The 24840-nt window shown below is 30.8% G+C and overlaps 1 protein-coding gene and 1 non-coding gene across 2 annotated transcripts; both read right to left on the reverse strand.

Annotated features, from left to right (window-relative positions):
* Positions 1-1589: 1589 nt before the first annotated feature.
* Positions 1590-1696, reverse strand: LOC128280978 (small nucleolar RNA R71). Its single transcript, XR_008271195.1, has one exon. It is a non-coding gene; the product is annotated as a small nucleolar RNA R71 (small nucleolar RNA).
* A 19776-nt stretch (positions 1697-21472) lies between these two features.
* Positions 21473-24105, reverse strand: LOC108456264 (transcription factor MYB108-like). Its single transcript, XM_017754861.2, has 3 exons — positions 23862-24105; positions 22300-22429; positions 21473-22206 (listed from the first exon to the last, which is right to left on the reverse strand). Exons 1-3 carry the CDS (start codon positions 24019-24021, stop codon positions 21627-21629), a joined length of 870 nt encoding a protein of 289 aa, XP_017610350.1. The 5' UTR covers positions 24022-24105; the 3' UTR covers positions 21473-21626.
* Between the last annotated feature and the right edge of the window lie 735 nt (positions 24106-24840).

Consider the following 24840-nt stretch of genomic DNA (forward strand, 5'->3'; position numbering starts at 1 on the left):
GAGAACAGCCATCAAAATCACCTTGGAGGCAGGATCTACATCAAGAGTGAAGATTTCCATCTAATTTCCTAGAAGTTCTTTGGTTTTCTTTATGTTTTGTTGTTTTTCATACTTTGAGATGTTTTCCATTATTATTATAAACTAAAACTCCCTAAATACCTAAGGAAGATGAAACCTAGGACGAATCTTATTACTTTTTGATTTATCTGATAAATACTTGTTCTTATTCTTAATTATGAGTTTTAATTCTTGCTTTAATATTCCAGGATATTAATTTAGGTTTTTGATGTGCTTATTTAGTGGAGGAAAAGTCCCTGTTTAATAGTAGATCATTAATAATTAAGCGGAGTTGAATGCAATCTTAGAGATAGGATGACATAAATATGCCGGATTAAAGTCGAATCTAATAAGGGAATCCATAGATCGAGTTAATGTGACAATAGGGGTTTTAATTAGAAAGATATTTCAATTAATCAACCTAGAGTCAGTTGTTTTTAGTCTCGAAAAGGATATTAACATAAATCAGGGATTTCTAAGGAATAAGTCAAGTGAATAAATCGTCCAAGTCAAAGGTAATAAGTGAAGTCTAGGTGGATTCTTTTTTGGGTATTGTCTTCTCAATTGGTTTTTCAGAAGTATTTTCCAACTTTCATCTCTATCGTAATCTTAGTTAAATTAGAAAATTAGTTTAGTTTAAAAAACATTCTCTTAAATTTTAGGCTAGATAATAAAAAGATAGTAATTACTAGTACTCTTGGTCCTCGTGGATACTATATTTCGGGTCTCACCATAACTATACTATTGTTCGATAGGTGCGCTTGCCTTAAGTCAAATTTTTAGTTAGTTTCACGATCATCAAGTTTTTGGCGCCGTTGCCGGGGACTAAGATATTAGGAACGCTTAATTTTTATTACTTTAGCCATTTTTATTTTTATTGCAATTTAATTTTAGTTTTGCTTAAATTATTAAATTTTTTTTTATTTACTTCTGGCATGTTTTTATAGTTTATGACTAGAAGAAACCCGTCAGGACCTCTACTTTTTGACAGTGAGATCGAAAGCACAGCTCGTAGAAACCGAAGAGAAATAAGGTGAAGCCTACGATACATAGAGGAAGGGCAAGAGGACAATATTCAAACCACAACCGAGGAGATGGCTGATAATCAAAATAATCCATTACCTCCTGTGGTTGTTGCAAACCCAGTAAATCAGGATCCTGCCCCTCGTAGTATGTATGATTATGCTAAACCTACTTTAACAGGTGCTGAATCGAGTATAGTTAGACCTGCTATTGCTGAAAAAAATTTTAAACTGAAATCTAACACGATTCAAATGATACAACAGTTTGTTCAGTTTGATGGTTTGCAGGATGAGGATCCAAATACTCATTTAGCAAATTTTCTGAAACTCTACGACACTTTTAAGATCAATGGCATTTCTGATGATGCCATTCGCCTTCGATTTTTCCCATTCTCATTAAGGAACAAAGCTAAATAGTGGTTAAACTCGTTACCACGAGCGTCGATCACTACTTGGGAACAAATGACCGAAAAATTTTTACTTAAATATTTTCCGCTGGCTAAAATGGCTAAATTAAGGAATGATATCTCTTCTTTTGTGCAGATGGATTTAGAAACTCTTTATGATGCATGAAAGAGATACAAGGACCTATTAAAAAAGTGCCCTCACCATGGGTTACCTCTATGGTTTCAGGTTCAGACTTTTTAGAACAGTGTGAACCCCTCAACAGGGCAACTTATCGACGTAGCCGGTGGAACGTTAAACAATAAAACACTTGAAGAGGCTTACGAATTTATTGAAGAGATGTTACTAAATAACTATCAGTGGCAAGTCATGATGAAAGCTGCTGGTATTTTCAACCTCGATGCAGTTACTATGCTATCTAACTAGGTAGAACTTTTAAATAAATAGATTGATGGTTTGTATGGGTCTACTCAGGTACATCTAGTGATGAGGTGTGATTCAAATGGAGGAGGAGTACATAACACAGAATATCAATCCTTTAACCCTACCAACAAGGAGGAAAAAGTCCACTATATGGGTAATAACAATTCTAGACCTCAAAATAACCCGTATAGTAACACTTATAATGCAGGTTAGAGGAACCATATTAATTTCTCTTGGGGAGGTAAAGGAAATCAAAGACCACAACATCCCCCAGAAACTCATTTCTAAAACACCGAGACAGCTCTTAAAAATCAGCAAGCGTCAATTCAAGTGCTCGAAACTCAAATAGGACAGCTTGCTAAGTTGATTTCTGAACGACCACAAGGTAGTTTGCCGTAATACTAAAACTAACCGAAGGGAGTAGCTTAATGCGATCACGGTTTGGAATGAAGAACGGTTAGTTAAACCTGGACCAAAACCGAGGCAAGGAATTGTGGTAAGTAAAGGTAAGAATGAGGTGGACCACAGTGAGCAAAAATCGATAAGTAAAGAATATAAACCTTGTGTGCCATACCCAAGTGCAACAAGGAAAGACCACACGGACGAACAATTTGGTAAATTCCTTAAATTATTAAAGAAATTACATATTAACTTACAGTTTATTGAAGCTCTTTCGTAAATGTCAAACGCAGTTAAATTTTTAAAGGAGCTTTTAGTAAATAAGCAGAAGTTGGATGAGGCGTCGCATGTGGAATTAAACGCAGTTTGCTCAGCCATTCTACAGAATAAGCTACCCAAAAAATTGAAAGATCCAGGGAGTTTTACGATTTCTTACTTAATTGGTAGTTTAAATGTTAACAATGCTTTGGCTGATCTAAGGGCAAGTATTATTTTCATGCCCTATAAAATGTTTAAACAACTCGGTCTTAGGAAACCCAAACAAACTAGGATGAGCATTCAATTAGCAGATAAAACAATTAGATTTCCTAGAGGTATTATTGAAGACGTGCCGGTTAAAATTGATAAATTTATATTCCTAATTGATTTTGTTGTTCTAGACATGGAAGAGGATAGTGACGTGCCTTTAATCTTAGGAAGGCCCCTCTTAGCAACTGGTAGAACTATCATAGTTGTTGGCACAGGTGAATTGATACTTCGTGTAGGCAATAATACGATTACTCTCCAAGCTCGTGATTCTGCTAAAATATCTAGTAATCGAGATGATTCGATTAATTTAAATAATGTTACAACTCAAACTTCTTTACAGGAGTCCCTTAAAAACAATGTGATGGAGCCTCATTCTACTCCATACCATAAAAATGGAGCGACTCACGAAGAACGAAGGCTTCAAATCGATGAACTAGATGAATGGCAAACACATGTTAAGGAGAAACCAAAAGCACACGAAACATCAAAACGACACCACGATAGCGTAGGGATGAAACAAAGTAAATTAAAGTTGGGGATAAAGTATTGTTAAATGAAAAGAACCCCTGAATTGCTACTTCAGAGCTTAATACAAACGGAGCGACTCGCTTCAAGGTACTAAATATTTTCCCATACAGTACATCGAGGTAAATCATTCTCAATTCGGCACCTTTAAGGTAAATATTACTCGGCTTAAAATTTATGTGGATAATAGAATTGATAGTAAGAAAAAGGAGTCTCGACTCCGTGATCCACCGTAATCACACGAAATTGAGGTAAGTCGAGCTTAGACTCTAAATAAGCGCTTCTCGGGAGGCAACCCAAGTACTAACATCACTAACTAGTTTATTTTAGCTATTTTTAGTGTTTTTTTACAAGTACAATGGCTCATACGACCTGGATACACGGGCGTGTACTAGGCTGTATGAAAACTGGAACTAATTTTTTAACTTTTAAACAAGTCAGGGAGCTACGCGGGTGAAGCACACGGCCGTGTGTTCGGACACACGGGCGTGGGAGAAGCGAAGGACTTGGCACACGGCCGTGCGACTTGACCGTGTGCACCACACGGGTGTGTCTTCAGCCCGTATGACAAGTGGGTAACAAAATTTCGCGATAAACATGGGCTGGGCGCGAGCCACATAGGCGTGTGGCACGGCAGTGTAGCCTAACACGGGCCTCACACGGTCGTGCCCCTTTTAAAACCCCCCAAACCCTAATTTTTTCCCCTTGTCTTCTTCCCCAATTCTCCCCCCTTAGTCGCCGCAGCCGTCAAGACTCCCCTCACGCCTGTGAACCCCCCCGACCACTAGCAGCTCTGACCAGTGCCTCCACTACCGGCCGACCCTCTTCTCCAAACTCCCTCTCTTTCTTTCCCTTCCACTTTCACGCTACACCCCTACGCCCCCACATCGCACCACACGGTCTACCTCTCCACGCCCGTGTCTTTCCCCACTCACCACCATCGGCAATCGCACCGACTCCGACCAGCAGCTTTGTACACTACCGTGCACACCTTGACCACTGTTTTGGGGTTTCCTCTTTTACCCTAAACTGTTTTAGTTATTTATTTTTATCTATTCCTTTGTTATTTTTTTAGTCATTCTTCCATTTTAATTTTAGTTTATTTTCTTTACTTAGTTCTTTTCCTCCTTATTATTATTGCTAATTTTCATTCTATTTTGTTAGCATTCTTATGATTATTTTTCTTATTATTATTACTATTACTTTATTATAGTTCTCTAATTTGTTGCCTTATTTCCAGTTAATTAGTATTAGTACTAACTTCTATCGGTTCTTGTTTTATTTTTATTCTTTAATACTTTTTGTTTTTATTCTATTATTCTAGTCTTTATTATGATTAGTGTTAGAAAATCTTCTTTTTAGGGCTATAGCTTTATTCCTTTAGAATTTTATTTCTATTGACTCATGGTTCAATATTTGGCGATATTTAACTTCTATTATTTTGTAGGCCTCAATGACAAACACACGAGGCAAGAAAATTTCTGTTCCCGCTTCAAAAAAGTGGAAGGGTCCTAATGCAACCTCCTCAGGCGCCTTGACCGAAGCTCGCCACCCATTGCTTCGATTCTCCTCCAGCCCACAGGACGACTTGTTTCAACTACTACGTGTATGACTATTGGGAGTGGGCCGATGTATTGACTGGGCCGCTTTGGAGTAGGTCTAACTTGCTCACCTCATTCGATTCCATCTCGATACCGCCCCATGAGATCAGTTCTTTACAATCATCGAGCCCACATATTCAGAGCTGACATTGGAGTTCTGCACTACTTTTCACCTACAACACGTGATGAACACACATAACGAGGCTGGTACTATCATTTTTAGACTTAGTGGACTCATCAGGTATATGAGTGTACCCGAGTTTGGAGCTACCTTCGGCCTTTACACGGAGGAGTTCATGGCTTCCGAAAATTTCTTACAGCTTCACCATCACATTCACTATTTGCCATCTTGCTGTTGGACAGACCTTACGGCGAGCACGGTTCCCTATGATGCAAGTCGTTTGAAGACAACCTCTCTCTCTCCAGTACTATGCTACATTCACGCCATTTTGGCTCACACTTTGACTGGGAGGAGAGAGAGCACCGGAGTAGTGAGCACCGCCGACGCGTACTTTCAATGGAGCATGGCGACTGGCTATGTATTTGACTTGGCGTATTTTATCGCCCTCGCCTTTCGCCACTAGATGGATCGCCATAGGAGAGGCCCCATCTGCCTTGGCCCTTATATGACTTGCCTCGTTCGACATTTTGGCCTTTTCGACACTCTAGAGATGTCATCGACACTCACATTAGTTGGCCAGATGTCTCTAAAGGGAATTTTCAGTATAATCCATATGCGGATAATAGAGCGACGCCGTGGAGTCGACCACTTCAGTACAGACTCGTCCAGTCTACTGACCAAGATAAGCCAGAGGACATTGCTGACGATGTCCCTCCCCCTCACGAGGACTCACCCCCACCACCACCACCGCTTCACCAACCTCCTGCTGCCACTTTGACAGACTTATCCGAGCGATTCACTCGCTTTGAGTAGCAATGCTTCGAGTGATTCGACAGCATCGACGCCACTCTTCGATAGATTTGCCACCACCTATATATTTCTTCTCCAACGCCACCGGCTCACGACTCTGATGATGAGGACCTTTGAGTCCTTTTATTTTATTTTTATTTTATTTTCTCTTATTTATTTTTGAAGACTTATGTTTTATATTTTTAAACCCTGCTTATCTTTATGATTATTATTGAATTATCCCTTAATTCTCTTCCACAGTGGTGTTTATTTTCTTATTAGTATCTCAGAATCATGCCTTTTATTCGGCTTTCTCTACAATTCTTGCTCTCGCTACTCCAAGGATCTCATCCAAATATTCAGGGCAGTTTCGCTTCTCTCCCTCTCTTCTGATATCATGCTTATATTGTTATTAACTATCTTTATACATTGAGGACATTGTACATCTTAAGTGTGGGGAGGTTATCTATGTGATTATTAGAAAATCCCTGAATTTTTATCTTGTTCTCAAATAATTTTCTCATATCATTATTAGAGTAAATTTTGATTGATCTATGATTTTTGTTGATATGTTTTGAATTAAATCATAAGTAATTGTGCATTGATTGCTTAAACTTTAAGACACTAGAGAATCGAGTACGATAAGTTGAAATTTTTGAGAATTAAAATTGCTAGTTTGTTACCCTGAATTGAGGTATTATCTTGAAGTTTTGAATTTATAGGATTGACATCAAATACCTATAATTTTCGTGAGATTTTGAGCCTTTTAAGAGTATTTATTTTTCTTGCTCACTGATTTTATTAGTTATGAGTGTGTCAAAATTGAATTGTTATCCTAGAACTTGCATAGATTATACATGTCAAGACCACACCTTTGATTTGATATACTAAAATGATAAAGGCACTTAGGTTTTAACCCATTTACCCCATAAAAAGCCTACCCTCATAATTGACCCTTAGTGAACCCCTTTGAGCTTAACAAACTATTCTTTTGAATTTACCCTAAATTTTAACCCCTATATCATACTTTTTGATTCGTTGAGAATTTTTCCTAATTTATTGAGTCCCTTTTTGTCGAGATTTGATTTGGTTACTTACCTAACTATTTTCTTTCACTCGAATCTTATAATTTTCTCTTATACAATTATTTGTTCTTATTCTTAAAAAAAAACACATACATATTGGTAGTAATTCTTTGTTTTTGAGTTTAAGTATTTAATTCCATATTCTAAGATGAAGCTCATGTTTATTCAAATGATGTTAGTTATTTTTCCAGTTAGGTAATTTATCAAGTTAATCTCGATTCTAACCGTTTCTTTTTCAGCCTTTATCCACACCTTAACCCAAAGGCCCGTTACAACCCTTCAAAGACTTTTGATTTGTGTATCATCTAATTTATAGTGGTGAAGATTTGATTTTCATGCAAGCCTATGGTAATAACTTTTCATGTTTGACTAATGAGTGCTTAATCATTGAACCTTAAACACATTGAGTGATTTGAGTGAACCTTTAGTGAGGATGTTAACCATTGTCAATTTGGAATTAAAGATAATTGCTTAGATAAATGGGTATGCCTATAATTTTATAATTAAAATGCTCAACTTTGACTATTTGAAACTTTAAGGCTCTTTTAGTTAAATTTTCAATGTATGCTTGCTTGTGGATTATTTTGAAACATTATTAATGAGAATTATAAGTTGAGAAGAATTTATTTTGATTGTGAGTTGAGGATTTTGCTTGAGGATAAGCAAATGCTTAAGTGTGGGGATATTTGACAAACCGTAAATTTTACATATTTTTACCCTATGCTTGGCATACTTATGAATGATTTTTTTCTTGGTTTTAGTTAATTTGATGCTCTTAATCCTTTAATTTCATGTTTTTATACTCAGGGGAGCTTAGGATAGCAAAAAGAGTGAGAAACGGGCCAAAAACAGACAAATTTGGCTTAAAACAGTGTTACACACAGCCTAGGCATTTCCACACGAGTAAACCACACGACCGTGTGAGGCACACGGGCAGTCCACACGCTCGTGTGTCATGGCCGTGTCAACATTAATCCAAGTCAGAATTGCACACGGTTTGAGCACTTGCACACGGGCAAGGCACACGGCCGTGTCCCTATCGAGCCCAAGTCTAATTCTACTAAGAAAAGGCCATTTTTGAGGGTTTGAAAGCATTCTAAAACCTATATAAACACCCTAGAAGAGGATTAGAGGGGATGCGCAGAGTTGGAAGCAGAAAATACTCGAGAACAGCCATCGGAATCACCTCGGAGGCAGGATCTACATCAAGACTGAAGATTTCCATCCAATTTCCTAGAAGTTCTTTGGTTTTCTTTATGTTTTGTTGTTTTTCATACTTTGAGATGTTTTCCATTATTATTATGAACTAAAACTCCCTAAATACCTAAGGGAGATGAAACCTAAGACGAATCTTATTACTCTTTGATTTATATGATAAATATTTGTTCATATTCTTAATTTTGAGTTTTAATTCTTGCTTTAATATTCCAGGATATTAATTCAGGTTTTTGATGTGCTTATTCAGTGGAGGAAAAGTCCCTGTTTAAGAGTAGATCATTCATAATTAAGCGGAGTTGCATGCAATCCTAGAGATAGGACGACATAAATCTGTCGGATTAGAGTCAAATCTAATAAGGGAATCCATAGATCGAGTTAATGTGACAATAGGGGTTTTAATTAGAAAGAGATTTCGATTAATCAACCTAGAGTCAGTTGTTTTTAGCCTCAAAAGGGATATTAACATAAATCAGGGATTTCTAAGGAATAAGTCAAGTGAATAAATCGTCCAAGTCAAAGGTAATAAGTGAAGTCTAGGTGGATTCTTTTTTGGGTATTGTCTTCTCAATTGGTTTTTCAGAAGTATTTTCCAACTTTCATCTCTATCGTAATCTTAGTTAAATTAGAAAATTAGTTTAGTTTAAAAAACATTCTCTTAAATTTTAGGCTAGATAATAAAAAGATAGTAATTACTAGTACTCTTGGTCCTCGTGGATACTATATTTCGGGTCTCACCATAACTATACTATTGTTCGATAGGTGCGCTTGCCTTAAGTCAAATTTTTAGTTAGTTTCACGATCATCAATGTGTTATTGAATGAAAGATAGTGCAAAGAACCTTGGAAAAGATAATATTTTCATTAAAACAGTTTGGGCAACATCAATGACTTAACTTTGAAAATTCACCTAAAATTATAGAAATTTAGTTAGAGATTGAATTAAATATAGAATTAAATATTATTGAGTCTAGTTTTATATGGAAGAAAAGGTGAAAGAAACGTGATTGTATAGTTTGAGATATATTAATTTTTGTAAAACAAGGTTGGAGTGGATTCAGATTCCCCTGTTCTGACTTTAGGAAATCATAAAAAATTATAAAATTATGGGTTTAAATTTATATGATTAAATTATTAATGAGTCTATTTTCAATAAAAACAAACGAAAACATCATCCAAGCCCCTTATTAAGAGATAATTAATTTTTAAAGAAAGGTCAAAGCTGTTAAGCAACAGAACATAGACAAATTTGAAGAATTTACTATACTGATTGGCTAAATTATAAATTTTGAAATTTTTATGGTAAAAAGATATTTGAGTCTAGTTTCAAAAACATCAAGTTTTTCATGTCACGACGTGGAAACCCCAATGTTGCGACGACAGTTCAAAAATTTTTAAGAACTTTACAATTTGGCCTTTGACTAATTGTGGATGTCTTATGAGCTCCTTTAACTTATAATTAGTTTTATCGTAAATTCAAGTATTACTAAAATTAGTTAATGATTTACATTAATTAAATAATATGATAAATTGATCTAAAATGTTCAGTAGTTGCTTCGACAACGAATGTGACATCCTGATGCCTTGACTCGGCGATCAGGTCAGGTATGAGGGTGTTAGAAGAAAAGGGAAAGAAGAGCTTTCGATTGATATAGGTGGTATAGGTGGTGCGAATAGAGAATGTCATAGAATAACGATTGTAACAACCTAGTAACTTAAATGAAAACTTTCAAATAGTTTAGTGATCATTGTAACACCTCTATACCCGATCCAATCGTCGAGTCAAGGCATCAGGATGTCACATTCGTTGCCAAAGCAACTACTGAAAATTTCAAATCAATTTATCATATTATTTAATTAATGTAGATCATTAGCTCATTTTAATAATAATTGAATTTACGATAGAACTAATAATGAGTTAAATGAGCTCATTAAAATATCCACAATTGATCAAAGGCCAAACTATAAAATTCATAAAAATTTATGAATTGTTGTCGCGACGTTGGGATTTCCACGTCGTGACATGGCGAACTTGTCATCATGACATCATCTCCATTTTCTTACAAGTTCCACGTTTTATTTTTATTTATTTATTTTTATATATCATTACCTGAATATATATTCAGATGTCATAACCGCCTCTTCCACTTACATCTATTTCTAATATCAAGTCATTATAAAAAACATGACATTCAATCAAAGATAACAAAGTATATAAAATTAACACAAATATTAAAGTTTTACAAATAAGACCATTGGAGGACTTGCACTTTCAAAAAAGTTTTCCCACTTTACCTATATTTCATATTTATTTTAAATTGTGCCAATAAATTCAATTCTTCATAAAATTTTAATAAAGAATTCAACATCATATCAATTAACAATTATTCACTTATTATTTTATCAATTCGTTTAAACATACTCACATGTATTAATCATTACATCACTTACAACCATTTTGAAACATTTCAAATTCATCTACTATATATATATATATATATATATACTTTTTCCTCCTCCTTCTCTCCATTCCACATACTTTATGTATATATTTGTTAGAATCTTTAACTTTTAGTATATAACATGCCTATATGTAACATTATCTATAATTACACTATTTACTTATGTGTTCATATCAAAGCTATCCACTTGAGTCATTGTCACTAAATTATTTATATCTTGAGCTATAGAATTCAAAATTAAGATTTGTTTGATGCTTTTGAAACTAGACTCAAATATATTTTTATCATAAAAATTTCTGAATTTATGACTTAGCCAATAAGTACAGTAATTTCTTCAAATTTGTCCCTATTGTGTTGTTTGACAGTTTTAACATTTCTTTACTAAAAATTAATTATCTTTTAGTACGGGATTTGGTTGATATTTCCTTTTATTTTTATTGAAAATAGACTCATTAATAATTTAAACACAAAATTTTAAAACCCTAATCATTTATTTTACAATTTTTTATGATTTTCCAAAGTCAGAATAGGAGAACCTGAATCCATTTCGACCTTATTTCACGAAAATTAATATATCTAAAACTAAAAAATTCTGTTTCTTTCACCGTCTCTTCCATATGAAATTAGACTAAATAATATTTAATTACTATTTAATTCAATCTCTAACTAAATTTCTATAATTTTTGGTGAATTTTCAAAGTTCAGTCACTGCTGTTGTCCAAATTGTTTTAATGAAAAAAATATTTTCTTTTCCATGGTTCTTTACACTATCTTTCATTCATTCACACATAATTGTCATACTTTTGATTACTATACAATTTAGACACTTATATTTATGTGTATATTACATATTCATTTCTTAATCTTAGTACTTTTCACCATACAAATTACATTCTCTCTTACCAATTTGGGTTTTAAGTCTCTATTCTTCATCAAATACTTTCTATTTCTAGTATTTAGATTAAATACAAGTAGGTTTAGTATGAAACTTACCTCTTTTGTCAAGAAATTCTTCATTTCTCCTTCATCTCCATGCATTTCTCATCTTCACCACTTTCCTTCCCTTTTCTTCTCATTTTCTCCACTTTCATCTACTTTTTTCTTGCTTCTAGAATCTCTACTTCATCTTCTCTCTTTAATATCTAAGGAAATTTTCAAAATTTTTCGGTAAAAAGTAGGTTTTCATGGGAAAGGACTAAATTGTAAAGAAAAGAAATCTTCTTTTCTCACCCTTTCACTCACGTTAGAAGGATGATTCATCTCCTTCATCCTTCCTCTCTTTTAATACTATCATTTTTCTAAATAAAATAATAATAAATATCTAAGTAAAAATTAATAAAATAATATTTAACTAACTAATTAATTAAAATATCACCAAAATATCATCAACATCATCATTACATTCTAGAACTCTCCCTCTTGCTAATTGACCATTTTGCCCTTTATGATCTTTTAAAATTCCATCCTTGAATCATCACTTAATTTGGTAAAATTGCGATTTAGTCTTTCACAATTCTTCACCTATTCAATTTGGTCCCTACATGTCAATTCCATATCTTAGTAAATTGGATTATTTTCATTTTTGTTCCTTCAAATTTCTCATTTTATACTTTGATCCCTTAAAATTTGAATATTTACACTTAAGCCAAAAACTTTCCACATATTTACTATTTAGCCTTTACATTAAATCAATATACTAAAACCTACTTAATCATTATTATTATTATTATCATTTTAATACTCATCAATATTCTCTTTTATCCGCTTTATATCATTTTCTCATTTTACCAAAAAATCAATTATGCATTATTCAATTTATTATTACTTTTATTATATATCAATTGTAGGGATGTTACATTTATGCTTGTGCCATAGAAATTTTTACATATTTGCAATCTAGTCCCTTCTTTAATATATCATGTCATGTTTCTTGATTTAACTCTCTTTTGATATATTGTAAATTTCATTTTCTTTGATCTTATTCCTTATTTTGCTAAAATTTTATCTCATATTATTTACGACCAATAGGGTTTTGAGGATGCTACAATCATTTTGTAACATTTGAAGTTGAGTGACTAAAACATAAACTTACTAATAGTTTAGTAACCTTGAGTGTAATTTACCCTTTTTTTTTATATGATTCCTATTATTACTTATAATCCTTTCAAACCCTTAAACTGAAAGATAATATGCTCTTAAGTGCGCTCAAACTCATTTTTCTTGATTGTTATAACAACAATGATACCAACTGAACTAAAATTCTATTGATCATCACTGCCATGGTTGTTAACCCAAATGTTGATATACTGTGAAGGGTTAATTCAATTTTTGGATTCAGGAATTGATTTTTTTGGAATAAACCAAGAAACACAAAAAATTTTTAAAAAATCCTAACTTCTTATAGAAGAAAAAATTATGGTAATTTTGTTTTATTTTGTTGTTAATTATTTTGATAAAAGAATAGGTGATTTAGTGATTTATGTTTAAAATGGGAAAAATAAATAACATGGTTTAATATAATTTGTTGGGCTTACAGTGTATGTATGTAATAATTTTTGTTACGAGAATAAAATTTCGTAATTTTAAGATCAACATCAAACATTTCAAAAATTAAATGGATAAATCAAATAATAATAAGGTTTTTTTAGTATTTTATGTCTATTTTATTGTTCATAGTTAAGATTTATGATTGTCCTTTTCAATAATTTTATCTTCAAAGTTTAATTTTGCATTTTCTTCGTATAAGTAAAGTGAATCTTATCATTTCATATAACATTTGTTAATTCTTTGTGTGTATCATCAGAAGTTGACTTAATTCCTTTTCTTAGTATTAACTATTTTATGTAAAGAAAATTTGTATGGATTTTTCTTTTCCTTTTCGTAAAAAAGTATGTTAAATAAAATTATGGATTTAATTTTTTGTTTTTTATAAATGGTGAGGACAAGTGTGAACATATTTTCTTTCAAAAAGAAAAAGAAAAGATTATAAATAATAAATTATCAATTTTATTGATAGTCACCATTTATTTTATGTTAAAAATTGTATAGTCAACAATTTACTATTTATTACCCTCTCTTTTTGTAAGAAAATATATATTCACACTTAAAAGGGCTCTCTATAAGCTTATGGGAGAGGATTAGGCTCTTTGGTTCATGCACAATGTCTTTAAATTAATAAAGTAGCTATGATGCAATTTCTTATCATAATTATTACTTTTAAAACTTATTTTCCTCATCTTAATTTTAAATTTTAGAAACAATATTTACAAATTCTAAAAATTTAATTTTATCAACTATAAAATAAATAATATATATAAAAACATTGAACGGTGATAAATACTTTTTATTTTTCTATCATATTATCATATTCACATTTAAAAATAAAAATTTGAAATAAAATAGAAATTGTGATAATTTCACATTTTAAAATAATTATAATTTAATAGAAGTTGTGATAATTACTTATTTAAAAATAATTATAATTTAATTTAAAATTGTTAGTTAAAAAGTGTGCTAATTTTAAAAATAGAATTATTACTTGAATAGAACTCTAAGCATAAAATATAGACAAAAATCATGATAATTATAATTATAATTAATAGTTAACAATTTTTATGCAAAAAGAAGTTGTGCTATTTTTATTTTTAAAAATAATTCTGTTAATTTTATTGATGTAAAATAGTTATAATTCTAAACACCTTAATTATCATTTATTAATATTAGAATTAATTATGCTAATTAGTTATTATTTTAAATAATGTTAGTTCAATTAATTACGTAAAGTAAAACTATATTGTAGGTTGAATGTGTTAAAAATGATTTAATTATTATTTGAAAATATTCTACTATAATAATTTGAATTGATAAATTAATATATTTTAATTATATTAAATAATTTAAATAAAAATATTATTTTATGTTAATTACTACAATTAAAAATATAATATTTAAAAATTATTAAATATTAAAAACATAAAATTAAAATTAATTATAAATTAAATAAAATGACATTTGATTTGGTTCAAGTAATTGTAGTTTTTAATTTATATTTTATAAATATTTCAAATACTTTAGTTCGATTCAAATTTTTATTTTTCTTTTCTTTCTTTTTTTTTTTTTTTTGCTTAGCACATCATCTCAATTTGTAGTGCAAAATCAAATTAATACTAACATGTTTAAAATAAAATATATGACAATTGAATCAAATATTAATTGAAAAGAAAAAATGAAAACATATTTAAAACCCAATATACCACATTAAAAAATAAGCAACTCAAAAATTAACTTCATTTTGAGGTTCTTAATTATTTTGAATTTTACTTGTAGTGGGCCAAATTTGCCCGGCCCGTTACAAACAAAAAATAATAATAATAATTAAAAAAATCCAAATATCAATAGTCCATCAAAAGTCCAATTACACAGCCCAAGTTCAAAACCTAATACGAGCCCAAATTAACTTAGACCCAAGATTACATGGCCCAGCAGGCTCAAAAGTTAAAGCATAGACAGAAACCCTAGGGTTCCCCTTGCGCCGCAACTAGCCTCCAGCAGCCTCCAGCGCCTCCGTATGTCATACGCCGTACACCTCCACGTAGCCAGCATCGTACCTGCAAGAGAAGACAAAAAACACAGCACAACAAATAGCAGCAAAGAGAAAAACAATGGCAAGGAATTCTTTGTATTTTTCTTTTTTATTTTCGGCTATATAAAAGCCCTATGTTCTTTGTAATGACGGACACGATACACGCATAAGATAAAAAAAAAAAGTAGAGCAATCGAATACAAAAAAAATCAAGGTGTTTCCTTCTGTTCTGTTTTCTCCATTTCTTTTGCAAATCCAGTTTCGGATATAACATATATATAGATATTCAAAGAAAACATAAAAGGGACTCTTTTTTAGATCGGGGGTTTTAGTCTCATTTGTTTTTTTCATTTTTTTGCTTAGATAGATAAAATTTTTAGTAAAAAAAGAGGAGAAAATTTTCCTGTGTTTTAGGGGTTTCGGATTGGTGCCATGGCGAAGGCAGATGAGGAGGCGTCGAATGCAGATGAACGCCGAAATTGGCTAAGACCGACACGCTATGGACATCGTCTCCCTCTCTCCCTCTTCTCCCTTTCTTTTTCCCCTTTTTAATCTGCAGAAACATTTAGGGCTTCCCCTTTCCCCATTTTCTTTTTGTTGAAGCGTTTAGGCTTTTAAGAGGTTTTGTCCTCTTTTAATTGGCAACACAAAGTGACGCCGTTTAAGGCTTGTATCTGTAGCCTTGAAATAGAGAGGGATAATTGCATGCCAAGCCCTCCCCCATCGCGAGTCTTTGATTGCACCTTGTTTATTTCATTTGTTTTTTTAATTTGGTCTTGTAATTTGTGCTTATTTCCAACTGGGTCCGTGCCTCAACAAGAATCTGGAATATTTCCAGTTTTAGTCCTTATGCATTTGTGCACATTACACGCTGGTCCCCATGTTGGTTTCTTTATTTTTAAATTATCTCTCTCATTTTAATTCTATTTTAATTCAGTCCTCTGTTCGTATAACTTACCATTTTAAAATACATTTAATATTTTTATATGTTTTGATCCATTTTGATAATTTAGTTTGTTTTATTTATACAATTATTTTTGAATTTTATTTTATCTTATTATTTTGACGTTTTGTGTAATATTTCTTGAATATTCTATATATATTAGTACATATATTATTTTGATTGAGGTTTTAATTTGTAAATGCTTGTTGTTCTAAAGTACTTAATATTTTATATATATGTGAGATACCTTAATAACTCTATTTTATGTTTTATAAAATCACCATTTTAAAGTTCTTTTTATATCATATTATTTAACATTTTATATAGTATTTTTGTTTAAATGTTTTTATGTACATCGATTCATATTAGACTCATGTTTAATTCCATGCTATTTTATATATATTTACTTCTAAATTTATTTGTACACATGTATATGTTTTTTAATCTATTGTGCACATAATTATGTTTTTTAAAAATCATCACATATGGAAAATTTAATTTAGTCTCATATACATCCTTAATCTCATGCAATTTTTACAACTAATTATTTCCAAATCTATTTATAAACATATATTTTGTGAATCTACTATGTACACCTCCTAAAATTATATCTTATTATGTATTCCTGCTATGCTTTCAGTATTCTATATATTATTAAAATTTTCTTTATCGAGTGTATTTTAATAAATATTTTTTAACATTTATATATTATTTGATTTAAAAGTTTTCATTCTATAACGCATATTTTAGTGAATGTATATATATATATCTTTAGTTTGTTTTTACAAAAGTTTCAAATTCAACAATTCATTTATAACATATTATGCGTTCATCCTTTTAAAATTATCTTATACACATTATCTCTTTTTTAATTTTTATTTTGTTTTGCATATTTTGCATTTGATTGTATTGTATTAGGCTATGTATGTTATTTTCGTTTTGTATTATTATTATATTGATTATTCTTCATTCATGCCTAAAAATTGATAGTATTTTTCCTAGATTGGTTGAATTTAATTGTTCATTTTGTTGGTTGATTAAGTGAATTATATTATCTTCATTCATCTATCATAGTATTTCATACATGCATATTGTCCCATGTTTATTTTTTTCCTTTTTGGTTTACAAATATCATTTATTAATTTCCAACTCTTCAAAACTAATTATTCCATTTTATTTCAAGTCAAATTAATGTGTCTTAAGTCGGTTTTACAATTATTCGTTTGAAAATTCCTTAAAACGAAGGCAATATTTGATGCTCGAAAATTCGGGGAATCGTGCCCTATCGTGTTGGGTTTCGATTTTTTCGTTTGTCCAAGAAAATCAAATATTCCATTAGAATTTCATTCGTATTCTCTAAATTCTAAAACAATGCAACGTTCAATGTTTGGAAATTCGAGGAACCATAAGGCAATGTTCAATGTTTGGAAATTCAATGAATCGTGCCCTACCGTGCTAGGTTTCGATTTCTCGTTGGACTAAATAATTAGGCATCCTTTTGTAATTTTCAACGTATAAATTTTTGGAAGTCAAAATTTATCGTGTTCTCGAGGGAATAAAAGAGCATGTCCTATCGTGTTGGATATGATGCTTCATCCCTTTGAAACAAGAGAACTTTGATGACCAACTTGAGCTATTCAAATGTTTTGAAAGGAACCATGTTTCAAAAATAGTTTCAAATCTCAGACATAAGGACAGTTTAATCAATTTGGTACCAATTTTGGGCATAGTGAGGGTGCTAATCCTTCCTCATACGTAACTGGCTCCCAAACCCGTTTTCTCAAATTCATGTAGGCCAAAATTGATTTAAATGGAATAAATATTTTATTAGGTGATCTGATCACACCTAAAACAAAAAGATTGGTGGCGACTCCATGTCGTGGTTTCAAAAAGTTGATCTCTATTTTTTAAATAAAAAAAAAGGTTTCGACATTACTCACATGTTTTTTTTTGTATAACCCCTACCCACATGCAAATAGGAGGATAAACGCACTTTAATGCATTCGAACCCACGTTCTCCTATTCTAGCAATAATGTTGATGCCAACAAACTAACATTCAATCGGCTTACTCACACATGTTGTTTCTAACAATGTATTGTTCACATTCATAAAACTATTGTTAGTTTGCATACTTGAAAATTCTAACATTATTTACTATTTAGTCATTATTTTAACTTTGGTTTTAGAAAAAAATCTTTTATAAACCCAATTACCCGATAAATAATCTTAAAATTAATAACAAAAAAAAAGGGAAAAAAAAGCTTATTCATAATTAGTAGGATAAAAAAATTAAGAAACGGCCAAGAAACTACCACATGTCCTTACGTTATATCATAAAATAGAAAATTAACAAAAAGATGTAAGTTTTTCTTTATTAAGTCTTCCATATATAAATGTTTTCCTCTTATTTGTTTATTTAAGTTATGTTAATTAAAACTTTACTAATGCTAGTTATGATGTAATCAAAATTTACATGTCTTATTAACATAAATGATGTTTAAGTTTCTTCAACAACTCATGCATTTATTGAAGATGTTAATGCTTCATTTGAGAGAAACATAAATGTATGAATGCATTACTTTTAATGGGAAAACATGCATATGCATGCCTATATGTACAAAAACTATGAAGAAATCCTTATGCGTAGCAATTTTGTAAAACATATACTATCTAAGTGAGTTGTTAATAGCATATAAGAACCAATACACATAAAATAAACATCAGTGGTGGGAGGTTAAGAGCATAAAAAATCATACATACTGATGTTCGTTATCCTGATACGAGTTTACAAGGTCATAAATATTTTATCATATTTATAAATGATTACTCATAATACATGTATATCTACTTATTTCACAACAAGGATGAAGTGTTGGATGCTTTTAAAATATTTAAAGCAAGTTAAAAAACAATATGAGAAATAAATTAAAATTGTGATATCAAATAGAGGTGGAGAATTCTATGACATCTAATGATGTATGGGATCTTATTGAATTTCCTAATGGAGCAAAGACCATTGGATGTAAATGGATCTTTAAAGCTAAAAAGGACTCGATAGGCAATATTAAAAGTATAAAGCATGACTCGTTGCTAAAGGATTCACTCAAAAGGAGGGAATAGACTACATGGAGACCTATTCACTAGTGTCTAAAAATGATTCTCTTCGTGTCATCATGACATTGGTTGCTCATTTTAACTTGGAATTGCATCAAATGGATGTGAAAACAACATTTCTTAATGGAAACCTTGAGAAGGAAGTTAATATGAAACAACCAGAAGTATTCTCCTCAAGTGATGCTGAGCAATTATTATGCAAGCTTAAGAAATCCATGGATTAAAACAAGCCTCTCACAAATGGTATTTAAATTTTATGATGCCATTTCTTCATTTGGTTCTGGAAAACATCATTGATCAATGCATATACTAGAAGGTTAGTGGGAGTAAAATTTGTTTCCATGTTTTGTATGTGGATAACATTTTACTTGCTACCAACGATAAGGGTTTGCTATATGAAGTGAAACAATTCTCTCTAAGAATTTTGATATGAAGTATATGGGTAAGGCATCTTATGTCATTGGCATTAAGATTTATAAATACAGATTTTAAAAAGTTTTGTGTTTATCTCAAGAAGCCTATATCCATAAGGTTTTAGAGATATTCTGAATGAAGGATTATTCACCTAGTGTAGTACCCATATTAAAAGGTGACAAGTTCAAATTGAACCAATGTCCAAAAAATGAGCTTGAAAGGGAACAAATGCAGAACATTCCATATGCTTCCATTGTTGAAAGCTTAATGTATGCTTAGGTTTGTACTAGATCTGACATTGCATTTGTTGTTGGAATGTTGGGAAGATATCAAAGTAATCTAGATTTAAACAACTAGAGAGATGCAAAAAAAGTGATAAAGTACCTTAAAGGGACCCAGAATTACATGCTTATGTATAAATAAACTACTAACTTAGAGGTAGTTTGGTTACTCATACTTGAATTTCGCTAGATGTGTTGATTCAAGAAAATCAACATCTGGGTACATTTTTATGTTAGTTGACCGAGCAATATATTAGAAAAGTGCAAAGCAAACCTTAATTGACACTTCTACCATGGAGTCTTAGTTCATTTCTTGTGTTGAGGCACCTCATATGGTGTATGGTTGAAAATTTTCATATCAGGACTTAAAATTGTTTATTCTACTTCTAAGCCATTGAAAATGTATTGCGATAATTCAACTGATGTTTTCTTAACTAAAAACAACAAAAGTGGTAGTCAAAGTAAACATATCAACATAAAGTATTTACCTATAAGGGAAAGTATTAAAGAGAATAAAGTGTTCATTGAACACATTAGCACTGAATTAATGATTGCTAATCCTTTAATAAAAGGCATGCCACCAATGAGCTTTAAGGATCACATAAATGGGACTTGGTTCCACCTTATGATTTTGTTTTATGATAAATTATCAGTAGTAATGAAACTCTTGTTTATTTGGGTGTTGTTTTTCATATTTGGTGTACACATTTATGTTGAGAATAACAATTTTTATAGGACCTAGAATAAATATAAACTTTATTCATTAAGTTGTAAATGGGAAATTCTTAAAGGAATAGAATGCATAGTGATACAAGGAAGATAATACTTGTTTTTAGAGGATTTATCATCATGTATTATGTGTTGTGTTTCTTTTCTCATGAATAAGGTTTAGAGGATTTTGAGTACTAACGCAAGCATATACTAACCAAGTGGGAGGATGCAAATTTTTTCTTCATTAAGTGTTTCGTATATATAAAACTCTCAAATATTTTCTTCTTATTTATTGATTTAAATTATATTAATTAAAAATATTATTAATGATGGTTATGATGTAACGAAAACTTACTTTTCTTTATTAACATAAATTATGCTTAAATTTCTTCAATAACTCATGAATTTATTGAAGATGTTAATACTTCATTTGAAAAAGCACAAAATGTATGAATGGAATATGTTTTTATGGGAAAATGTGCATATGCATGCCTATATATACAAAAGCTGTGAGAAGGTCCTTATGCTCAACAATTTCATAAAACAACCATTATCTAAGTGAGTTGTTAAGAGCATAGAAGAATGATACACATAAAATAAATATCAATGATTGGACGTTAAATTTCTATTTCGCTTTTAGTTAATTTTTATGTTTTAATATTTATGAGCATATTTATATTTTATATAAAATATTTAGATATATCTAATATCATTTATAGATTTTTTCAGAAAAGATGGATAAAATAACATATTTCTAGTCTCGTTTATAATTTTTTTACAATAATCCAATAAAAGTAGAAAGACAATCTTTTTTTTTTCGTACAAGTTCAACTAAGACAAAATCTATATATGTTCTAAAACATTAATGTGAATATTTTTTTTGGTCCCTCTACAATTAAGTTCCATTTCTCCCATTTTCAATCTAATTTTGAAGATACATATTTGCATTTCACATGTTAAAGTTGAACTGGTGCTGTAAGAAGAAAAAATCTTCAGCGTTCAATAAATTATGCAATCCATCACCATCACCATCACCTACCCAATGGTGGTTCAATTCTATCAACCCAAAATCCATGCCATCGCCATTGTTGCAATAATTCCCAATGGGACTTATTAAGGATTCATGGTTAGCTTGGAAATAATCCTGATTTGGGTTATAATTAGCCAAGACACCGTTGTAATAATCAGTTGAATCTGAAATTGGTGAAACTTGAGTCCCGATAGAGTCCGATGAGGCAGCAGTGCTAACGTTATCTAGAGTGTAATAACTCAAATTAGGCAACAACATTTGCTCAATGCTCGCATTGCTCGTCGTGGCAGCTGAAGCGGACGCGGTGTCAGTGGTGGTGGTGGCAGCTTGAATCCTTTCAACTAACCTAGGCATCCATAGGTAACGCATGGTGTCCTTGAATTCTTTGCTGTTGACGTCACATTTGAGTTGTTTGGCATGTTTTTGGACACGAGTTCTCCAGTAGTTCTTGATCTCATTGTCGGTTCTTCCGGGCAAGTATTGGGCGATTTTGGACCATCTAATATGTAAAATACACAACAAATTGAATAAAAAAAACTCAAAGAACATTACGAAATGATCATGTAGAGAGTTATAGGTTAAAATATATTACCGATTTCCCCATCGCGAGTGAAGTTGAAGAATCAAAAGTTGTTCCTCAAGTGTGATGTTCCCACGTCGGACATCAGGCCGAAGATAATTCAACCATCTCAACCTACAACTTTTTCCAGTTCGTTTAAGACCTGTTTAGTTAACAAGTGTTGAATGTGATATTAAGATACAATACATTCTCAAGAAAAGAATATATATTCGAACTTTAGAGATAACATTGCTAAGAAAAACAACTATCAATCTCGAAAATAAGTGTGTAAAAATGATGTAGTTTAAATCAAGTGTTTGGTGTTACTAGGGAATTAGGGATGGTAATTACTTTTTTTAATTCAATTAGGGATGGTAATTAGACGGAGTGAAATGGGAGCTATTTTTGCCTTTTGTTTATTAATTTTAACTTCAACTCCACTACTCTAGAAATAATTTCATAATTTTTATTTATTAATTTTACAAGATTAAATAAAATACATATTATAAATCTTTTAAAAGTTAAAAACATTCAATTAAAATACAGAAACAAGTAGTTTAAATTTTATAATATATTATAAAAGTTTTAAAAAATTATTTAAAATATATAAAAATTTTAATTGAAATTCTTGAATCCTACTTTAAAATAAGAAAAATTACTTGACACATTGAAAACTAAGTATAAAATAAGAAATATTATTTAATACATTAGTAGTGGAATTTTAAATTCTAATAATGAAGTGTTTTTAATAAATTTTATTATAGGTTCGATCATATCTACTCTTTTTAACACAATATCTAAAATTACACATAACCTCTCTCCAACCTATAAATAGGAGGATAATGCGTTTCAGTGCATTCAAACTCACGTCTTCCTACATTAACAACAATGCACATACTAATCGAGTTAGGACTCAATCGGCAACTCTAATAATGAAGTTAAGAAACCACAGTATATATTTAATTGATATTTTAAAAAATAAAACTCTTAGATTTATTACTATTTCTAAAGTTAAAAAATCCATCACAAATATACTGAATAATAAAACTTAAAAATAATAAATAATAAAATTATTTCTATCATAAAGCTAACTAGATTTAAAAAAAGGACTTCTAAAGACAAAACTTTTTTAAATTTAGTTTGCGAAATCATGATTTTAATATAGAAAGGAAGATGTTTTTACTTTTCTAGGGTTGCTTTTGTTATGAAATTTTCTTTCTTAAAATAAATGTTATGGAAAAGAAGAAAGAAAACAAAGCTCATTTTCTCCCATACGTCTCTTTCTTCTTTTCATGATTGATTGAGAAGCAATCATCAATAAACCTCATTGCAAACCCACAAATAGTGTCTAAATATGCAGAAAAACAAACAAACCCCAAACATCTGTTCTTTTTTACTAAAGAAAAACACTTTGCACTCATGTAAGAAAGAAAAGACATGAAAAACCAACTTGTGTTACTATATTAAAAGGCTTCGTCGAGAGCTCTTAAAATGTTTGATGAGAAACTGAAGAGTTTTGGCATGTGACTACTTGAACAAATATAAATTTCATGAAAGCTTAGAATATATATATATATATATATATATTAAATTACCTGCAGAATGAGCAAGAGAGTTCCATCGACCTTTGCCATGAATGGAAATATAGTTGATGAGTTTAAAATCTTCTTCAATAGTCCAAGGACCTCTTTTCAAGTCCTCTTCTTCAGTACTTACCATGTTTGGACCACTACTACTCCTTGCTTTAACATCCATTCTTTTAATGGAGACTAATAAAGAGAGATGGGTTGATAGTGGATGGGAAGATAGAGAAAGTGGGGGGTTTTTATAGAAGTAGAAAAGGATATTGGCTTGAAAAATGGGGGTTCAACTTAAAGGTAGTAAACATGTGAGAGAGCCGCAATAGGAGCTTCATTTTAATTAATTAATTAATCACTTAAGCTTTAATATAAAGTAATTAATTAATATATAGTCCTTAGGACATTGCGAATAGGAACAGGGTTTTTAAGTTTGAAGGTTGACGATTTCAACTTTTTTTTTTTTTTTTTTTAATGTTTGTTTTATCAGTTCCTTGGGGAAAGAAACTTATTTTGTTATCTTTCAAACAAGTTGTATATTTTATCTATTTTATAAATAAAAATTAGGAAGTTATACAATTTTACTTCATCCACCCACGTTAATTTATGGGTGTAACAATAAGTTAGATTATATTTTTACGAAAAAATTTAAATTCAAATTATTGGAAGTGATAATTAATATTTATAACCCGTAAAATCTTAATACAAAGTTAATGGTGTAAATATCTTTTGCGAATTTTGAAATTAGACAAATTATTCCCTCTGAAAACAAGCAAATAAGGGCAATCAATGATGGTGTTTGTTATTTCATGACATGTGTGATATGTAGTAATGAAAATAGTTAGTGCTATTTGCTGATTTTAAAAAGGTAAATTAATTGCGTAATTAAGGACTTGTATTTACACTTATATTAATGTGGTTCTCACAACACTATTGAAGCCTTGGATACAATTAATTTTTAAATTCAATTAACAAGTAATTAAATAATTAATTGTCA

This window comes from Gossypium arboreum, chromosome 9, assembly GCF_025698485.1.
Source record: "Gossypium arboreum isolate Shixiya-1 chromosome 9, ASM2569848v2, whole genome shotgun sequence".
NCBI lineage: Eukaryota > Viridiplantae > Streptophyta > Magnoliopsida > Malvales > Malvaceae > Gossypium > Gossypium arboreum.